The sequence below is a fragment of the Cavia porcellus genome, unplaced genomic scaffold, assembly GCF_034190915.1.
Source record: "Cavia porcellus strain 051 isolate PalLab524CR breed Dunkin Hartley unplaced genomic scaffold, mCavPor4.1 scaffold_4, whole genome shotgun sequence".
Classification (NCBI taxonomy): Eukaryota; Metazoa; Chordata; class Mammalia; order Rodentia; family Caviidae; genus Cavia; species Cavia porcellus.
The window spans coordinates 21,058,900-21,074,846 of NW_026947487.1; the positions used below are offsets into that span (position 1 = coordinate 21,058,900).

A 15,947-nucleotide genomic window follows, 5' to 3' on the forward strand; every position below is an offset into this window, starting at 1 on the left:
TGTGATTGTGTATTTTCCATAGAAATAAAGCTCAAAAAATACTCATTTTTAGCTAATTTAAGCTGGAGCATTTTTAATGATTTAAGTCTATTGTCAGATTTTCTAAAGTTTAATGAACTGTGTGTTTCTTTAGCGTGACAGAGCAAATTTGCTGTTAAACCAGACTCAACAACCGTACAGATACCTGATTGAATCCGTGCGTCAGAGAGATTCTAAGATCAATTCCCTGATGAAGTGCATAGCACAACTCGAGAAAGATGTCAGGTAAACCATCTACACCTTTCGTCTGAGCAATAAAGACACTAAACATAATGCTATATAGATGAATTTAGATTGTAATTGTGAAATAATACAGATTTTAAATAAAATAAGACTTGTACTGCTCTCAGAAAGCTGGGTGACATCCATATCAAGTATTCGTATTGCACCCTGGGAGTCTTAGCGTGGAAATAATGTCGCTCTGTTTCCTAACAAAGCACTCTAGCCGCGGGAGGGAACATAACAGCTGTCCTGTCCTTGTCTCCTGGGGATGAGAAATGCCCCAAAGGAGAGGCAGACTGGGCACAGGTGAAGTGACTTAACAGGTCAAGTGTGCACACTGATACAGATTCATGTTGATTTTGCCAAGGAAAGCTTTAGGCTTTTCTTCCGTGACACTTACATGAAGCAACCCATGAATTAGCTTAAGGTAAACAAATACATTCTTTTCATCTCCTTAGTTTAAAATTGTTTCCTTTTTGAGACCTTGTCTCAAAGCCTAGCTCCACATATTAGTCACTCAAATTCTTGACCTGTTCATCTGCACGCTTCAGTTTTTTAAAGTGAAGTAAGATCGATGCTATGTGTTGTGAAAAAGATTTTAGCTCTTGAGTGGTTGGTTAGGTGGCTTAGTTATCATTTTTTATGATTATCATAAAATTCTTATTATAAACTTTTCAGGATGAATTATTAACCCATTGTAAATGAAGAATTCAGTGGGAAATAAAAAATGTTAAATTAAGAAATTGGAAAAAATAAAGAGAAGATGAATTGCAAAGTAAAATGAGGGGTTTTTTGACAGATTAATCAGAACAATTCTCAACTCTCATTTCCATCATACCACACAATTTGTCCAGAACTTTACTCATGAATTTTTTGATGATACAGCAAAATAAAATCTTACGCATTTTAAACATTAAAATAACAATTTCTTTCTGGATTAACTTACAGTTAAAATATATATGTAACTATAGTATATCAACATTAATTGATTGTATTATAAATTTATATCAGAGACAATAGATACACTATAATAAATTTCATCATCCATTGGATACTTGGTTATTATAGTGTATAGATACACTATAATAAATTTCATCATCCATTGGACACTTGGTTGAAAGAGAAAGTTGAACTTTTTCTTAGTATGTTACATGTTTATTATATTTGTTTTTATTTTGTTTTATTTTGTTTTTCTGAGCCAGGGTCTGTCTGTGTAGTCCAGGTTGGCCTTGTATCCCAGAGAGGCCTCAAACTCACAACAATCCTCCTGTCTCAGCCTCACAAGTGATGGGATTATAGGCATGCTCCACCACACCCAACAAAAATTTTTTAATATTGAATTTACCTTATAATCTTAGAGATGCTGCATAAAGGCTTGGAAAATTTACCTCTTATAGTTACTTATAAATATTATTTGTATACTAATGTTGTTAAGAATGAAGATGACTGGGGCTGGGGGTTTAGCTCAGCGGCATAAGCGCCTGCCTTGCAAGCAGGCAGTTGTGAATTCAATCCCTGGTACCTATAAAAACAAAAAAGACCAAAAAGAATGAAGATGACTGAAAATGTTTAACACAGAGAAAAATAATAGTAATTAGCTAAAGGAGAAAGTTATAAAGATGAACAAATTCAACCCTAGAAAAATTAAGCAGCTTATTCTTGTTTTTGTTGGATATTTTTGGTGGAGGATGTTTTATATTTTGTTTTATTTGGATTTTGGTTTTTCTTTGCGGGTTTTTTTGGGTTTTTTTGAAGCAGGGTATTACTAAGTAGTCAGGATCTCTTGTATTCACTGTTAGTCTAGGCTGCCTCAAATTCATGGCAGTCCTCCTGCCTCGACCTCCCAGGTACTGGGATTATAGGTGTATGCCACCATGCCTGCCTAGCCGCTTGCTCTCTAAGAATACATAGTTTTGCAGAAGAGCCAGAATTTGAATCCATATCCATCTGCAAATTCTCTACTAACCATTATGTTATACTGCCTCCCTATGTTCTATTCCAACTATGGATAATGTTTCATTAATATAACTAAGGAAGTAAAGCAAAAAATGTAAAACAGTAATTAAAAGTGGAGGTTTGAGTTGATAATTGTTAAAACTGGATGACAGATACAAGTTTGTTGTATTTTCTCTCTTTAAAAATTCTATAAAGGATCACTATGAGTTTGAGGCCAGCTTAGGCTGCAAAGTGAGTTCAAAGCCAGCCTGAATTGCCTAGCAAAACCCTGTGTCAAAAAGACCAAAAAATAATAATAATAATTCTGTAATAAGCCAGGCATAGTGTAATCCCAGCACTTAGGAGACCAAGGCAAGAGGATCACTGTGAGACCCACCCAAACTGCATAGTGAAACCTTGTCTCAAAAAAACAAAACAAGGGGACTGGGGATTTAGCTCAGCAGCATAAGCGCCTGCCTTGCAAGCAGGCAGTGGTGAATTCAATCCCCGGAACTGATAAAAAGGAAAAAGACAAATAAAAATCTATAATAAACTTGGTTTTATTTTGTTTTTTAATATTTTTAAAAGGAATTGAGGCTGAATGGATTCAGATCTAGCCCAGTACAGTACTTAGTTTGAAATTGGGCCAAGTTAGTGAAACACAAGCTCCCATTATAATATGGAGCTTTCTGCAATGATGAAAGTAGTCTATGTCTGTACTGTGCAGTAGTTGCCACCTGCCATCTGTGATTAATGTGCATTTAGAACTAAATTTTTAATTACGACTACACTAAGTTAATTTTAATTCTAACTGCTTTATGACTAATAGCTATATTATTGAAGAGCACAACCATTTTCTCATCTCTGAAACTGGAGTAGTGTTAATAGCACCTCAATTGTATGGTTGTTCTAAGGGGTAAGTGATGAGAGCTTTATATTATATGTAGGATGGTGCCCTAACATTACATATACTCAAGAAGGTTTGCTTTCTTTAATATCTATAAACCATTAACACATTTGTATATTGTATTTATTTTAAAATGAGAAATAAGCTGGACTTGCTGGCACACACTTGTAATCCCAGCTATTCAGAGGCTGAGGCAGGAGAATTATAAGTTCAAGTCCAGCTTGGGAAATTTCATGAATCTCTCTTTCAAATAAAAATTTTAAAAACATTAGGGATAGCCAGGCGTGGTGGCACATGCCTGTAATTCCAGCATTCAGAAGGCTGAGGCAGGTAGATCACCACATCTTCGAAGCCAACTTGGGCTACATAGTGAATTCAAGGCCAGCTAGACCTACACAGAGACCTCATCTCAAAACAACAATGAGAAAACTACTAAGGATGTAGCTCATTCATAGAGTACTTGCTTAGCATGTGTGAGGCCTTGAATTCAGTCCTCAGAACCGCAAGAACAGAAAAAAAAAAAAGAAAAATCCTGAAAGGTATTTCTCAAAGTATGTTAGCGTTAAACAAAAATTAAGACTCCCTTAACAGTGACAGTAATTACAAACGCTATACCTACTATGGAATTAAGTACCAAATTGTGTTTGCTAAACAAAGTATTTCATAAATTTATTGTATATGTTAGTAGATTCTGAACTCTTATTTTGAAAGGTACAAAACCTTGCTCTTAAAGCAATTGCCTGTAAGGTACAAACATAAAGAACTTGCAGTAGTTTGCCTGTGACCCTGAGGTGCTTTTACAGAGATGCTGTGTCCATGTGTAGAATGACCCCGAGAACTGAGCTCAGCAACCAGGCCCAGTTACCCCAACACCCTCAGGACTGTGCACCCTCAGCTCCTCACCCTGCTCCAGCCAGTGGGTTTGTGGTAGTGGAATCACCCTGGGTTTGGATCCATATCAGCCTGGCTTCTTTTCTTGTGATAAACATGTCTGTGCAGTGTGCTTATTAATGTGAATCTCAAAGCCTGGATGTAAACATTAAACAAAGGAAAATACTGTATATAAAGCTTCTGGCACATCAAAGAAATTCATAAGGGTTACCTCCACTCCACTCTTAGCCTTTATTAATTCAAAATTTAAACATTATATGATTAGCCAAAAGGATTACTAAATTATGTTTCTTGAAAGTTTTCTGTTTCTCTTTGGTACTTTGATTTTAATTGTAAGGAATATTTATATCACCATGAATATAAAAAAGTATCATATAAAATAAAAGCCCGATGAAAAGGTAGTTTTATTTTCTTAGAAAAATCAACAGGATCACATTGAATACTCACCCTGTGCAAATTTAGCTGTTTATACGATATATTCAGTTTCTAGAGTAAATAGGCACTGAAAACAATCATTACATATGTGCTAACAGCTGACATTTGAGCTGTCACTGATATCTGCTTTAAATTCCCTTATCATTATAGTAAAGATCCATTCTAACCATAGTATAGTTCCATCTCCTCTGCCAAGCCACACAGACAGTCTGGTTTGATCTTTACCTCAGAACTGAAGGAAGCATGGAAAGAGAATCATTAGCATAAATTTTCTTTCCCTGTTGTCAGTTTATTCTTAACTAGTAGTTAAAAAAGAGAAAGACTACATTGTCAACATCCCTTACAAGGCTAAGACTGAGTATATTGATCCAGGAAGTTAAGAAATAATATATCAGGAATATGTTTTCATATAGCAGGTGAAACAACCATAAACGTGGATTTCTAAGTAATAATTAACAGTGAGTTGAACAATTATGGGTGTAATATACCATTCAAGATAGATGTGCTTATAAGGAGATTTGTTTTGTAGTTATTTTATGAGTCACACACAGAAGCTTGGTATTTTTAAAGGTAAGTTTCCACTGTTAAGAAATATGTCTTACAAAGACTAAACTTCTATTGAGTAATTACATATGTCCTAACAGAACAGTGACTATAATAATCATTATATTGTTTTAGAGACCCACATGTCTAAGGTGGTCTCCTTTGTGGTTTGAGTATATTATAACAAATACTAAGTTTGAAAATCTGTCCTTGGGCCGGTGGTTTAGCTCAGCAGTGTTTAAGTGCCTGCTTGGTAAGTGCAAGTTCATGAGTTCAGTCCCTAGTATCAGAAAAACAAAAAAAAAGAAACTCTGTCCTCTTGTATTCTAATCTCAGGAATGTTGTCCATAGGGTCCATAGTGTTTGGGATAAGCTGACATCTTTCAGATAGGATACAAGTGCTCTTTAAGCCAGTTTATCCACCCACTTTTTATTCCATATAATTGGAGGAGAGCTGTTTCACTGTAGAATATTTACTTTATTTTTAAAAAGTTAAACACTATCTATGAAGCATTTCTAAAAAAATTATCCAGTTAATCCTATAGTTTAGCATTCCATGCCCACTGAACTACATTTTAGGGAATGAGCCTGCTGATGTTTGAAACGGAGATCGAGTATGTGTGTGTGCTCTGAAAGTTCGCTTGCTTACATTCATGTGTTGTATAGTGTGTACACTTGAGTATGAGCATAGGCACTTACATGCTTCCTGAAGACTCTGGTCCTCTGTGCTGTTTTGACTTTAATTTTGAGGAAAACTCTTCAGGGTAATTCCAGCTACAGATGGACACAGATTTTACAGTTACAGAAACCAGGGGCCGTGGCCGAGGGTGGCACTTAGTTTCCCCAGCTCCTCGGCTGAGTAGGATCTCTGGCGCCTTCCTCTGAGAGTCAGTTTGTTTTTCTGCTGAGCTGCTTACCTTTATTGGCACATAATTACTGTTTTCCTCTGATGCCTGTTTCCATCTAAGTTAGTAATACTGCCCTGCATTTATGCAGAGTTTTATGCATTCAATGCTTTATAGGATCATTAGATAATTCACATAGCCCTTTGACACACATGAGTGTTTTCTACGCTTACAGATGTGAAAACAGAAGTTCAGTGTGTTGTGTGTATCACGCATTGTTCCATACAGCTGAGTCAGTGGCACAGCTGGAAATGGAAGTCAGGCCTGTACCTGGTCTTCCTTCTAGAAGACAAACTGATGTTTCCTGGGAGAGTTGCTAGGAAAGGGAGTATGTAAGCTCTTCCTTCTTAAAGCCTTGGAATTAACCAGGTTTTCTAGAATGCCTGCTAATATTCTTTGAATTTAAAAAAAAAACAGCCAAGTAGGTTTGTAAAATAACTTCCCTCTTTTTTGTCAAATCCAGCTGGTCATGATGGCTCATGTAATGCTACTACTCTGGGAGGCTGTGGAAAAGGATCACAAATTCAAACTCAGCCTGGGCAATTTAGCAGCTTAGACCCTGTCTCAAAAGCAAAAAAAAATGGGGATGTAGCTTAGTGTGGGAGTCCTGGATTCAATTCTCACTACTGCAAGGGAAAAAAAACTGTAAACAAAAATCACTTTCCACATACTGATTCATTTATCTAACTCAGTTAGCACCTAGTTATTTACAAAGTGCTACTTGTAACTTCAAGGATATACATGCATATATATATATGATTTCCAGTACCTTGTATTTTAATATTTTGCCCACATAAACATTCTTTTTCCTTTTTAGATAAGGCCCACTACCTCTTCTTACATTTAATTTTTTTGTTGTTGTTTTTTGTTTGTTTGTTTGTTGATTTGAAACAGTCTTCCCATGTAGCCCAGGCTGGCCTTGAACTCATAGTGACCTTCCTCACAGTGATCAGCCTCCGAATTGCTAGGATTAGAAGTGTACACCACCATTCCTGGCTAAAAGTCAACTTTAAAACCCTGATTTTATGCCCCTAATAGCAGAAAAGTATTCTCAGAAAGCATCTCAATTGCATTGTTAAATGGTTATTAAAAGAGTCTAAAAAACTTGGCAAGTCATTAAATTAAACATTGTAGTGCCTAGTCTGGTATGTTTCTTGACTAAAAATTTACCTTTAGTTCAGATAATTAGACTTACATTTATTCTCTTGCTATTTACTGTTGTAACTAAATTTACATTAACATGATCACTTTTTTGAACTTGAATTTTTTCTAGCAATTTAAATAAAGAAAAATCAGCTTTACTACAAATGAAGAACCAAATGGCATTAGATTTAGAACAACTTCTAAATCATCGTGAGGTATTTATTTCATTTTGTAATTATTTTTACCATTTTAAGTATTTTCAAAATCCATGTTGGTTTAAGATTATTTGATATTACTGGTTTGAGACAGTTGACTGCGTTCATTAATGACTTATATTTGTGTCACACTGTCAACCTGAGATACACCTTATTTGTAGAGTTAATTCATGTTTGTGGAATGCCCCTTCTTGCTGGCCAGTATTGATTTGTTCACTTCTCTGTCACTGAATTTCTGCATTATTCAACTATTATCTGATTTATCGCTTTCTGCTCTGAGACAGCAAATTTCTTTAGTGTACCCTTATGTGTCATTTTATGCTCAGTGTCCAATATGTAGTATTCATCTTGAGCCTTAAAGTTCATAAAGTTTTCTGTTTCTCACCAAAAATCTTTAAAAGATAATTTCCATTTTATAGAAGAAAAAATGATTTTTAAGTAGCTTGCCAAAAGCCAGTTAGTACCTCAGAGATGTACCCAGTTTAGTTTTTAGTTAGATTTATTAAGGTAAAATATAAGAACAGTAGGAGTCACCCTTTTTCTTTCTGTTCTTTTTGACAAATGCATGCAGTTGTGTAAATACTGTGCCACCACAGTCAAGTGATAGAATAACTTCATATACAAAGTCTCTGGTGCACCCTGTAGTTGATTGTTTTCCCAGGCTCCTCCATTAACAACCACTGATCTATTTTCTATACCTGTAGTTTTCCTATTTATAGAATGTCATATAAATGAAATTACAATGTGTTGCCTTTTGAGTCTAGCTTTTTACAATGAGTCCAATACATATACTCTATTATATGATTGTTACGGTTTGTTAATCCATTCACAGTTAATATACATTTCAGTTATTGTTTATGTTTTGAGATATCTAGAAATAAAATAATATCTTAAATATTATACCTTGTTAAAATATAGTCAGATTAATATCACAATATAAAATATAAGTAAAGCAATTGTAACTGACTGTACAGGGGGTTTTTTGTTGTTTTTGTTTTATTTTGTTTTGTTTATGTGTTTTTATGGCTTTTTGAGGCTGTCTCCCTGTGCAGTTCAGGCTGGCCTTGAACTCACTTTGTAGCCCAGGCTGATCTTGAATTTGCAATGATCCTCCTTCCTCAGCCTCCCAAGTGCTGGGATTATAGTCATGTGCCATTATGCACAACCTGTATGGATTTTGTATAAATGTATATTTCCATTTCTCTTTGTTCATACCTTGGAGCACAAATGCTGAGTGAAATGGGTAAGTATATGTTTATAATGAACTGCCAGGCTTTTCCAAAGGGATTATACTTGTACAGTTTTATCTGTGGTGCTTGAGAATTTAGTACCTACATATCTTCACCAACATATGGTATTTTTAAGGCTAATGTGTTAGTCCTAAGCATTTTTTATACATTATTGTCTTACTTTAGCCATCTTTTCACCGTTTTGTTATTCTAAAAAAGAAATATTCAAAGCAGACCATTGATTTATGACTGTCCTAAAGACATTGTTTGCTAATCTGGAAAAAGTAGACCAAATGTTTGGGAATAAATTAAAGGAAGAATTACATTAGAGGGCCAAACTGAAGATGATTACCAGAAGCCATTCAAAGGTGCATATCCTGGAAATAGTATCCAAGGAACTGCAGGGTCGTTCCCAGCTTAGAAACAGGCTTTGGAGTAAGGGCCTTTAGGGTGTCTTAATGGAAGGAGTAAAGCATTTAGAAGGTATCCCTGGATGTGGGTGAAACAGCTCAGTGTGAAGGCCATGTGTTCCATCCCCAGTACCACAGGAGAGAAAAAATCAAAATAAGGGCTGATGTACTGTCTCTTTGTTTTGTAAAACTACTCAAGGCAGTTTACTAAATACCTCACATAAGTCATATAACTTAATCTTTACTGCAGTCCATTGGTAAGCATGTATTACTGTCCCCACTGTTACAGATGGAAGTGTTACAGCTGCTGAGTGGACTAATTCACCCATGGTCGCATACTGTCAAAATTAAAAGTAAATCCATGTTTTTTCTATGCTGGAGGGGTGAAGAATTTTCTCTTTAATCCCTGTTAGACCAAAAAAAAAAAAAATTTCATGATGTTATTGCTTGCATTAGTTCTTTTATGTTTCTTTTATGACCTAGTTGCCAGAAGATTCAGAGTTGAATGTCTTAATGCAGGTGTTACGATCTTTTTTCTTTCCCTTTTACTTTTGCTGCCTCAGAACAATTTTGGTGGGTAGACAGGAGGATCAGTGGGATTTCTAGGCCAGCCTGGGCCACTGCAAAGCAAGATATTGTCTCAAAAATAAAATAAAGGGGCAACCCACTTGGGACCCCTTCTGTTTGTCTCTTGTACAGAAGCTTGCTTTCTCTCAATAAATATATTCTGCTCAAATAAATAAAAATAAAGGCAAGGGTTATACCTCAGCAGCACACTACCTGCCTGGCAAACATGAGGTTGTGAGTTAGATTCCTGGTACCAAAAAAATAAAATAAAATATAAACCTTAGTAAGAGTCTTAAAAAATAATGAAAAAGATCTCCTGATAATATGTTTATCGATAATTGTAACACGATGTGAAACAAACAAACAAAAAAAATTGTGTGTGTGTGTGTGTGTCTACTGACTCTCCAGAGCTCAGCCAGTCAATTTTTTCTTTTTTTTTTTTTTTTTTTTTTTGAGACAGGGTCTCAATGTGTAGTTCAGGATGCCTTCTTCAATTTGTTATGTAGCCCAGGCTGGCCTTGAACTCACAGCGATCCTTTTGCCTCAGCCTCCCAGAGTGCTGGGATTACAGGCATGAGCCACCAAGTAGGGCTACAAGTGGATTCTTATGCTAAATAAATTTGGTAAAATTGCGGTTTTTATATTTCCTGTTGTCTTACAAAAATTAACAAAGGTATGCAAATTTTGGTCATCTTATATTTAAATAATTGGATTGATAAGTGGTTAAGTCATTTCTCTTTAGAAATAAACAGTTAAAAGTAGAAAAATATCTTTAGCCAAACGTCTAAGTATAGTGGTACTTCAGTTCACAAACTTAATTCTTTCTATAATTCTAGTGAAAAATTGAACAACAAGCAAATCAATTCAGTGTTGATTTTGTAGTGAAATTTGATTTGTCCAGTTTTGTTTACAACCAGAATCGTAGAGAGAATTAAGTTCATGAACCGAAGTATCACAGTGCTGAGCTCAGTATTTTAAGCATCTGATGTAAAAACCCTTTTTCTCATGGCTTTTAGAGCTGTATTGAGGGGACCAGTAAGAACCTGTCTCACTTTTCTCACTGCTGAGACAAAATACCTAACACCCAGCATTAAAGGAGGAAAGGTTTATTTCAGCTCAGTTTGTAGAAGTATTAGTCCATATTTGGCTACCTCCAAGGCAAAGAAGAAATAGTGCATTGTGTGGCAAGCAGCATCAGCAGCCATTCCTTACCTGCCTTTTCCCTTTATATTCTGGGAAGGCTATACGCCTATTTATTGGTGCCACCCACCCAAGGTAGAGCTTCCGTTGTCCACATCTTTAATCCCAGCATCACACCCTTAATCAACAAGTACACACTCTAGTCCAGCCAGCCACCTTCAAAACTGCCCACCTATGACACGAGGCTTTAGAGGTCATTCGCAAAAGCCCTCACATAACTTCTCTTAGAAAGCTAGTCCAAGCCAGGCATGATGGTGTACAGCTGTAATCCCAGCACTTGGGAGGCTGAGACATGAGGATTGCTATGAGTTTGAGGCCAGCCTGGACTCCATGAGACCCTGATTCAACAAAAAAAAAAAGCAAACAAGCAAGCTAGTCCAGTATTCAGAGAGGATTGGCAGTGTCTGAAACTACACCAGTAATGACTTGTGGGCAAAAGTGGACCAATCAGAAAGGTATTTAGGAAGCAGAATCACAGGACTCTGGATTTAGGGACTGATGCAGAATGGAGGAAGGACAATTGATACCCCAGCTTTTGGCTTGTTTCCTGGATCAGAGGTGCTGTTACAAAGGACATTGGAGGGGGAGTTTGGGGAAGAAAAGCCCAAGAAGCATCTAAGCTGACATACCCAGTAAATAGCGCAAGTAAGCAGACTCATCCAGACAGATTTGAGGGTTATAGCATGCAGGGAAAGAGAGCGAGACACTGATGCTCAGACAAAAGGAAAAGTGCTTACACACAGAGGAGTCAAGAGGGCCACTAGGAGACAGCAGAGGCAGCGAGTCCCAGGGCAGCTGTCGAGAGGAGGGCATTCTGCACACTTGGATGTGGTATCGGGTCAGATGAGATTGAGACCAAAAGGGAAGTGTCATTTGTTGCCCAAGCAGTTTGCCTAAAAGGAAGATTGCAGTGAATTAAAGAGTAGAAGGGGAAAAGTAAAGGAAAAGCAGCCAGTCCTTACGCGATGTTAATAAGAGAATGCAGAATGATCGAGGAAGGCCCTGTTATCAAGATTATTTTACCTCCTTGATCGGAAGTAAACCCGTTAAAGTACTGAAGTCAAATAGAAGAAATACAGAGAAAGCCAAATAGAAACACATTAAACATAGAAACAAGGGGGCCCCTAGAAGCACTGCGTGCAATGGGATTTAGCTTGCGCTGAGAGCATCAGCTGTTTGTAGAAGGATTCTGTGAGGATAAAAGTAAGTTTCTAGGTTTGGCGATGTATTGGTCAATTTTCTGTCACTATAGCAAGTACTTAAGATACTTAAAAGAGCCTTTGTTTTCTGGAGGGATACTTCATTATGTGTTTTGCTTTGTTTTGTTTTGTTTTGTTTTGCTTTGCTTTGTTTTCAATGCTGAGCTGTAAACCAGAGCCTCTGCACCGAGTTACATCCCCAGTCTGTTTTATTTTGAGACAAAGTCCCTAAATCACCTAAATTGCCCAGGCTGAGCTCAAGGATTGTGCCATGTCACCAGCTTAAGAAAAGGTCTGTTTTGGCTCACAATTACGATGTTTCAATCCATGATCACTTGTCCCTATTGCTTTTGGATCTGCAGCAAATGGGTACTTCACAGTGAGGCCATATAGCTGAGCAGCACTGCCCACACTGCAGCAAAGGGACTGGCATACACCCAGGATCTAGAGCCATGACCATCCTGGGGGCCAAGCCTTTTTAACACAAAAACCCTTGGGGGATATGCATCCAAACTCCAGCAGGCAGTAAAAATTTAAGGAGTTTGGATGGGATCGATGTTTTCCAGTGGAGACATACATGATAGTTGCAGTTTTGAGGGATGCTTGTTTTGTTTTTATAGTACTGGGAAATGAACCAAAGGCCTTTGAACTGGGCTACAGCCCAGCGCGCTGCATGTTTCAATCTTGTGACAAGGTCTCTCGGAATCACTGAATTGCCCCAGGCTGTGCTCAGACTTTCATCCCTCCTGCCTCAGTCTCCCAGAGTGCTAGATTACAGATGTACACCACTACACCCAGACAGGAAAATATAATTCTGAAATAGCTGTATAATAAATGAATAGTATACATTACAGAAAGATTAAAGAACTATCATCTTATTTCAGTATTTATGTAGTACCATTCTCAGACAGACAGCTAGGTTGATTATATCATGCCTTGTGTTGTATGCACATGTATTCATGTTCAGCTCTGTCCTTAAAATGAAGGCTGAAATGACCTTTATATTCCTTCTCTCCTCTACATTGTAAAATACTGTGGAAAAGCTAGCAGATAAATAAGATTTGGGTTCATATTGCAGTGTGCTACTTAATAATTTCATCCCTTTAAACTGAAGGTAATATTTACTTTAAAGGATTGTGATATAGTTAAGTTCCTGGTATTAAGAATAACTCAACACATCCCTTTCCTCTCTTCCTTCTGCTTCAAGAGTCAGAGTCAGGCATGGTGTACTCTATATGCCTGTAATTTCAGCACCTGGGAGGCTGAGTGAAAAATAATAATAATAATAATGACATTTTAACTAGGAAAAGCACCAAATCTCTTTTACACCCTAGAACAGTTCCAAAGAACTGTCTCAAAGTAGCTACTAGAAAGTCATGTCTGGAACATTTATCTAAAACAGCTACCCCTAAAACCCAGGACTTGATAATTGCAGCCACTAAGGATTGTATTTGTGGAATGAGAGATGAGACTCGTCTGTTTCTGAGACCTGAGGTATGTGCTCCTCTCTGTCAGTGTTTCTGATAGTAACATCTCTCGGGACCCATAGTCACCTCAGTTAGAATTTAACCAGAATTAGTCAACCAGCCCTTACTGAGTACCTAGAATGGTCTCAAACCTGCCTAGATGTTGGACTAATTCCTATTATCGTAGATAACTGGCTTCTTAGGGCAGTGTCTGTCACTTAAGGAAAAGTGAACAGCTAACCCTGCAGTTAGCCAGGTCTCGGAAGTGGCGTCACAGTATAATTACCATTCTTCTATGGCATGCTTATATTTCCAGATTCTAACTCACATGTTCTTGTGATTTCTCGGAAGATTTCAGGGGCACTGCAGTGCCGCAAGTGCCTTTAGGCAAGCTGCTTCATAAAGGGCTCCAACAAATTGCATGTTTCTAGATGTGTGTCACTCTTAGTTTATGCTTAAGGGTTTGAAATATTCTTAAAAACTACCTTTTTTCATTTCTATATATCTATGACAAAAAAAAAAAACCTGAGTGGGTAAGTTAATTTTTCCTTAAATGAAAATACATTTTTCAGATTGACATACTTCTCATCAATAACGGTGCTCTTTAGGCAGATACACTTTTTTTTTTTAATTTTATTTAAGGAGAAAAAAAGGAAAAAAACAGAAACGGTGTATAAGTTATACAGAATTTCAGAAAAAATAAACAGTAGGAAATCACTAGTTAATTACATATTGTCATCTTAGAAATAGTTGTTGAAGTTACAAAATTAAAGCATATAGAGGGGACTTTCAAACAGTGAGACTGCAAACAGTTTTGTTCATTGATCCAACAAAATTCAGTAATATGGTTATTTATCTTATTCACTTAAATATATATGCAGTTATAGCTTTTAGAGAACTTTCTTTTCCTTTCTTTTGTACAATGATAATTACACATTTTGGGTTTTATTACTCTCACAGTTCTTACCACTTTTTTTTTTTTTTTTTTTGAAGAAAGTAAAACCAAATGTGACAACCAGGACAGAGTCAGTCAAATCAAAAGGATGGACATAATACATAATGTAAAAACAAAATACAAGGTGATCAACAATGGTTACCATAATGCCTCTTGTTATCTTAAAAAGAATTGCCTATATCATCAGTTATAATAAAATTGAACAAAACAGTAAAGAATAAGACCAATAAAACCAAAACATTGGAGACATTAGGGGACTTCAAAAGAAAATAATAGTCAACCAGAATGGGTGTCACAATGAATCTTATTGTCTTCATAGTTGTTGCCTATACTTTCAAACTTGGTACTATCTAGCATAACAGAATAGAGGAAAATCAGTCAAAACAAGATGGTGAGAACAATACAGAGTTTCAAATCAAGTTAATAGGAAATCAAAGTGGGTTACTATAATATATCCTGCTATTTTTTAATTTTTCCCTTAATTAAAAGGATAAAAATGAAAAAGTAGATAATAAAAAGGAGATTGAGATAAAAAAAAGGGGGCATAACAACAAAACAGCACAGGTTGAAACATAGCCATTTAAGCAAAATAGTGTTTCACCACAAGATAATCTCAACATACTAGTAGTTACCATAGTATCTCTTCCCTTAAAATCTGGGAACAACTTCGTATACTGTAGTATCAAACATATCAAAACAATGTAAAACCGTTCAAGAGAATGACAGTATTACAGGGTATTTAGAATCAACTAACAGAAAATGAACAATGGTTTCTGTATAATCTCCTTGTCTATAAAAGTTTTTGTTTATATTATCACATATAATGAAATCCAATAAGATACAACATGTTAAAACCGATGGAGACAGAAGAACAAAAGCTTGATGGTACTTCAAAACAAGAGGATACTAAATCAGCACTAGCTATTATGATGTCTTGTTTTCTCCAAAATGGCTGTTCCTACCATCCAACCTTCTCTGCCTCATTTCTGTTGAGCTCTTTTTCTGTCATTAGTTGTCAGTTTGTCCTCTTCATTTCGCTTTCTGCTCCATTCATTGTGGCCTCTCTGCCACTGTTTCTGGAATCTTGGTATTTTTCATTTTTAGAATATCCTGCAGTAACCTCCGAAGAGTTGAACTGGTGGTTGCAAATTCCCCTAGTTCCTCTTTATCCTGGAAGCACCTTGTTTTTCCATCAATTTCTAGGGACAGTTGTGCAGGATATATCAATCTTGGCTGGAGGTTATTATCTTTCAAAGCTTGAGTTATTTTCCCCCACGCTCTTCGTGATTTGATGGTTTGTGCCGAGAAGTCTGCTGTAATTCTGATGGGTGTTCCCTTGTAAGTGATCTGTGTCTTGTCTCTGATGGCTTTTAATATTCTATTCTTATATTGGATTTCTGGAATTTTGATTATTATATGCCTGGGTGTAGCTCTGTTTGGGTTGTAGGTGGCTGGGGTCCTGTATGCCTCATACATCTGAGTATCTTTACCTTTTGCTAAATTAGGGAAATTCTCCTGGATTATTTCTGTGAATAGTTTTTGTAGTTCATTTGTTTGAGGCCCTACTTCTTCTTTTATGTTCTTAATTCTTAAGTTATAGATCCTGTTATCATCTTCTAGTCTTTGTATTATTGCTGTTTGTTTTCTTGTTATTTTTAAGAAGTTTTTCATTTCATGCTCCCACCT

At 36.5% G+C, this 15,947-nt stretch overlaps 1 protein-coding gene across 6 annotated transcripts in view; it reads left to right on the forward strand.

Annotated features, from left to right (window-relative positions):
• Pibf1 (progesterone immunomodulatory binding factor 1) overlaps positions 1-15,947 on the forward strand; it is a 239,631-nt gene that overhangs the window by 184,016 nt on the left and 39,668 nt on the right. For 4 of the 6 annotated variants that reach the window (XM_063246830.1, XM_013141478.3, XM_003477563.5 and 1 more), the window contains 2 exons: positions 134-264; positions 7,151-7,235. The exons of 1 other annotated variant lie outside the window; for it this stretch is intronic. In XM_063246830.1, coding sequence (XP_063102900.1) covers positions 134-264; positions 7,151-7,235 — 216 coding nt within the window. The remainder of the gene's footprint in view (positions 1-133; positions 265-7,150; positions 7,236-15,947) is intronic. One more of the 6 variants, XR_010046846.1, reaches the window with a different exon arrangement.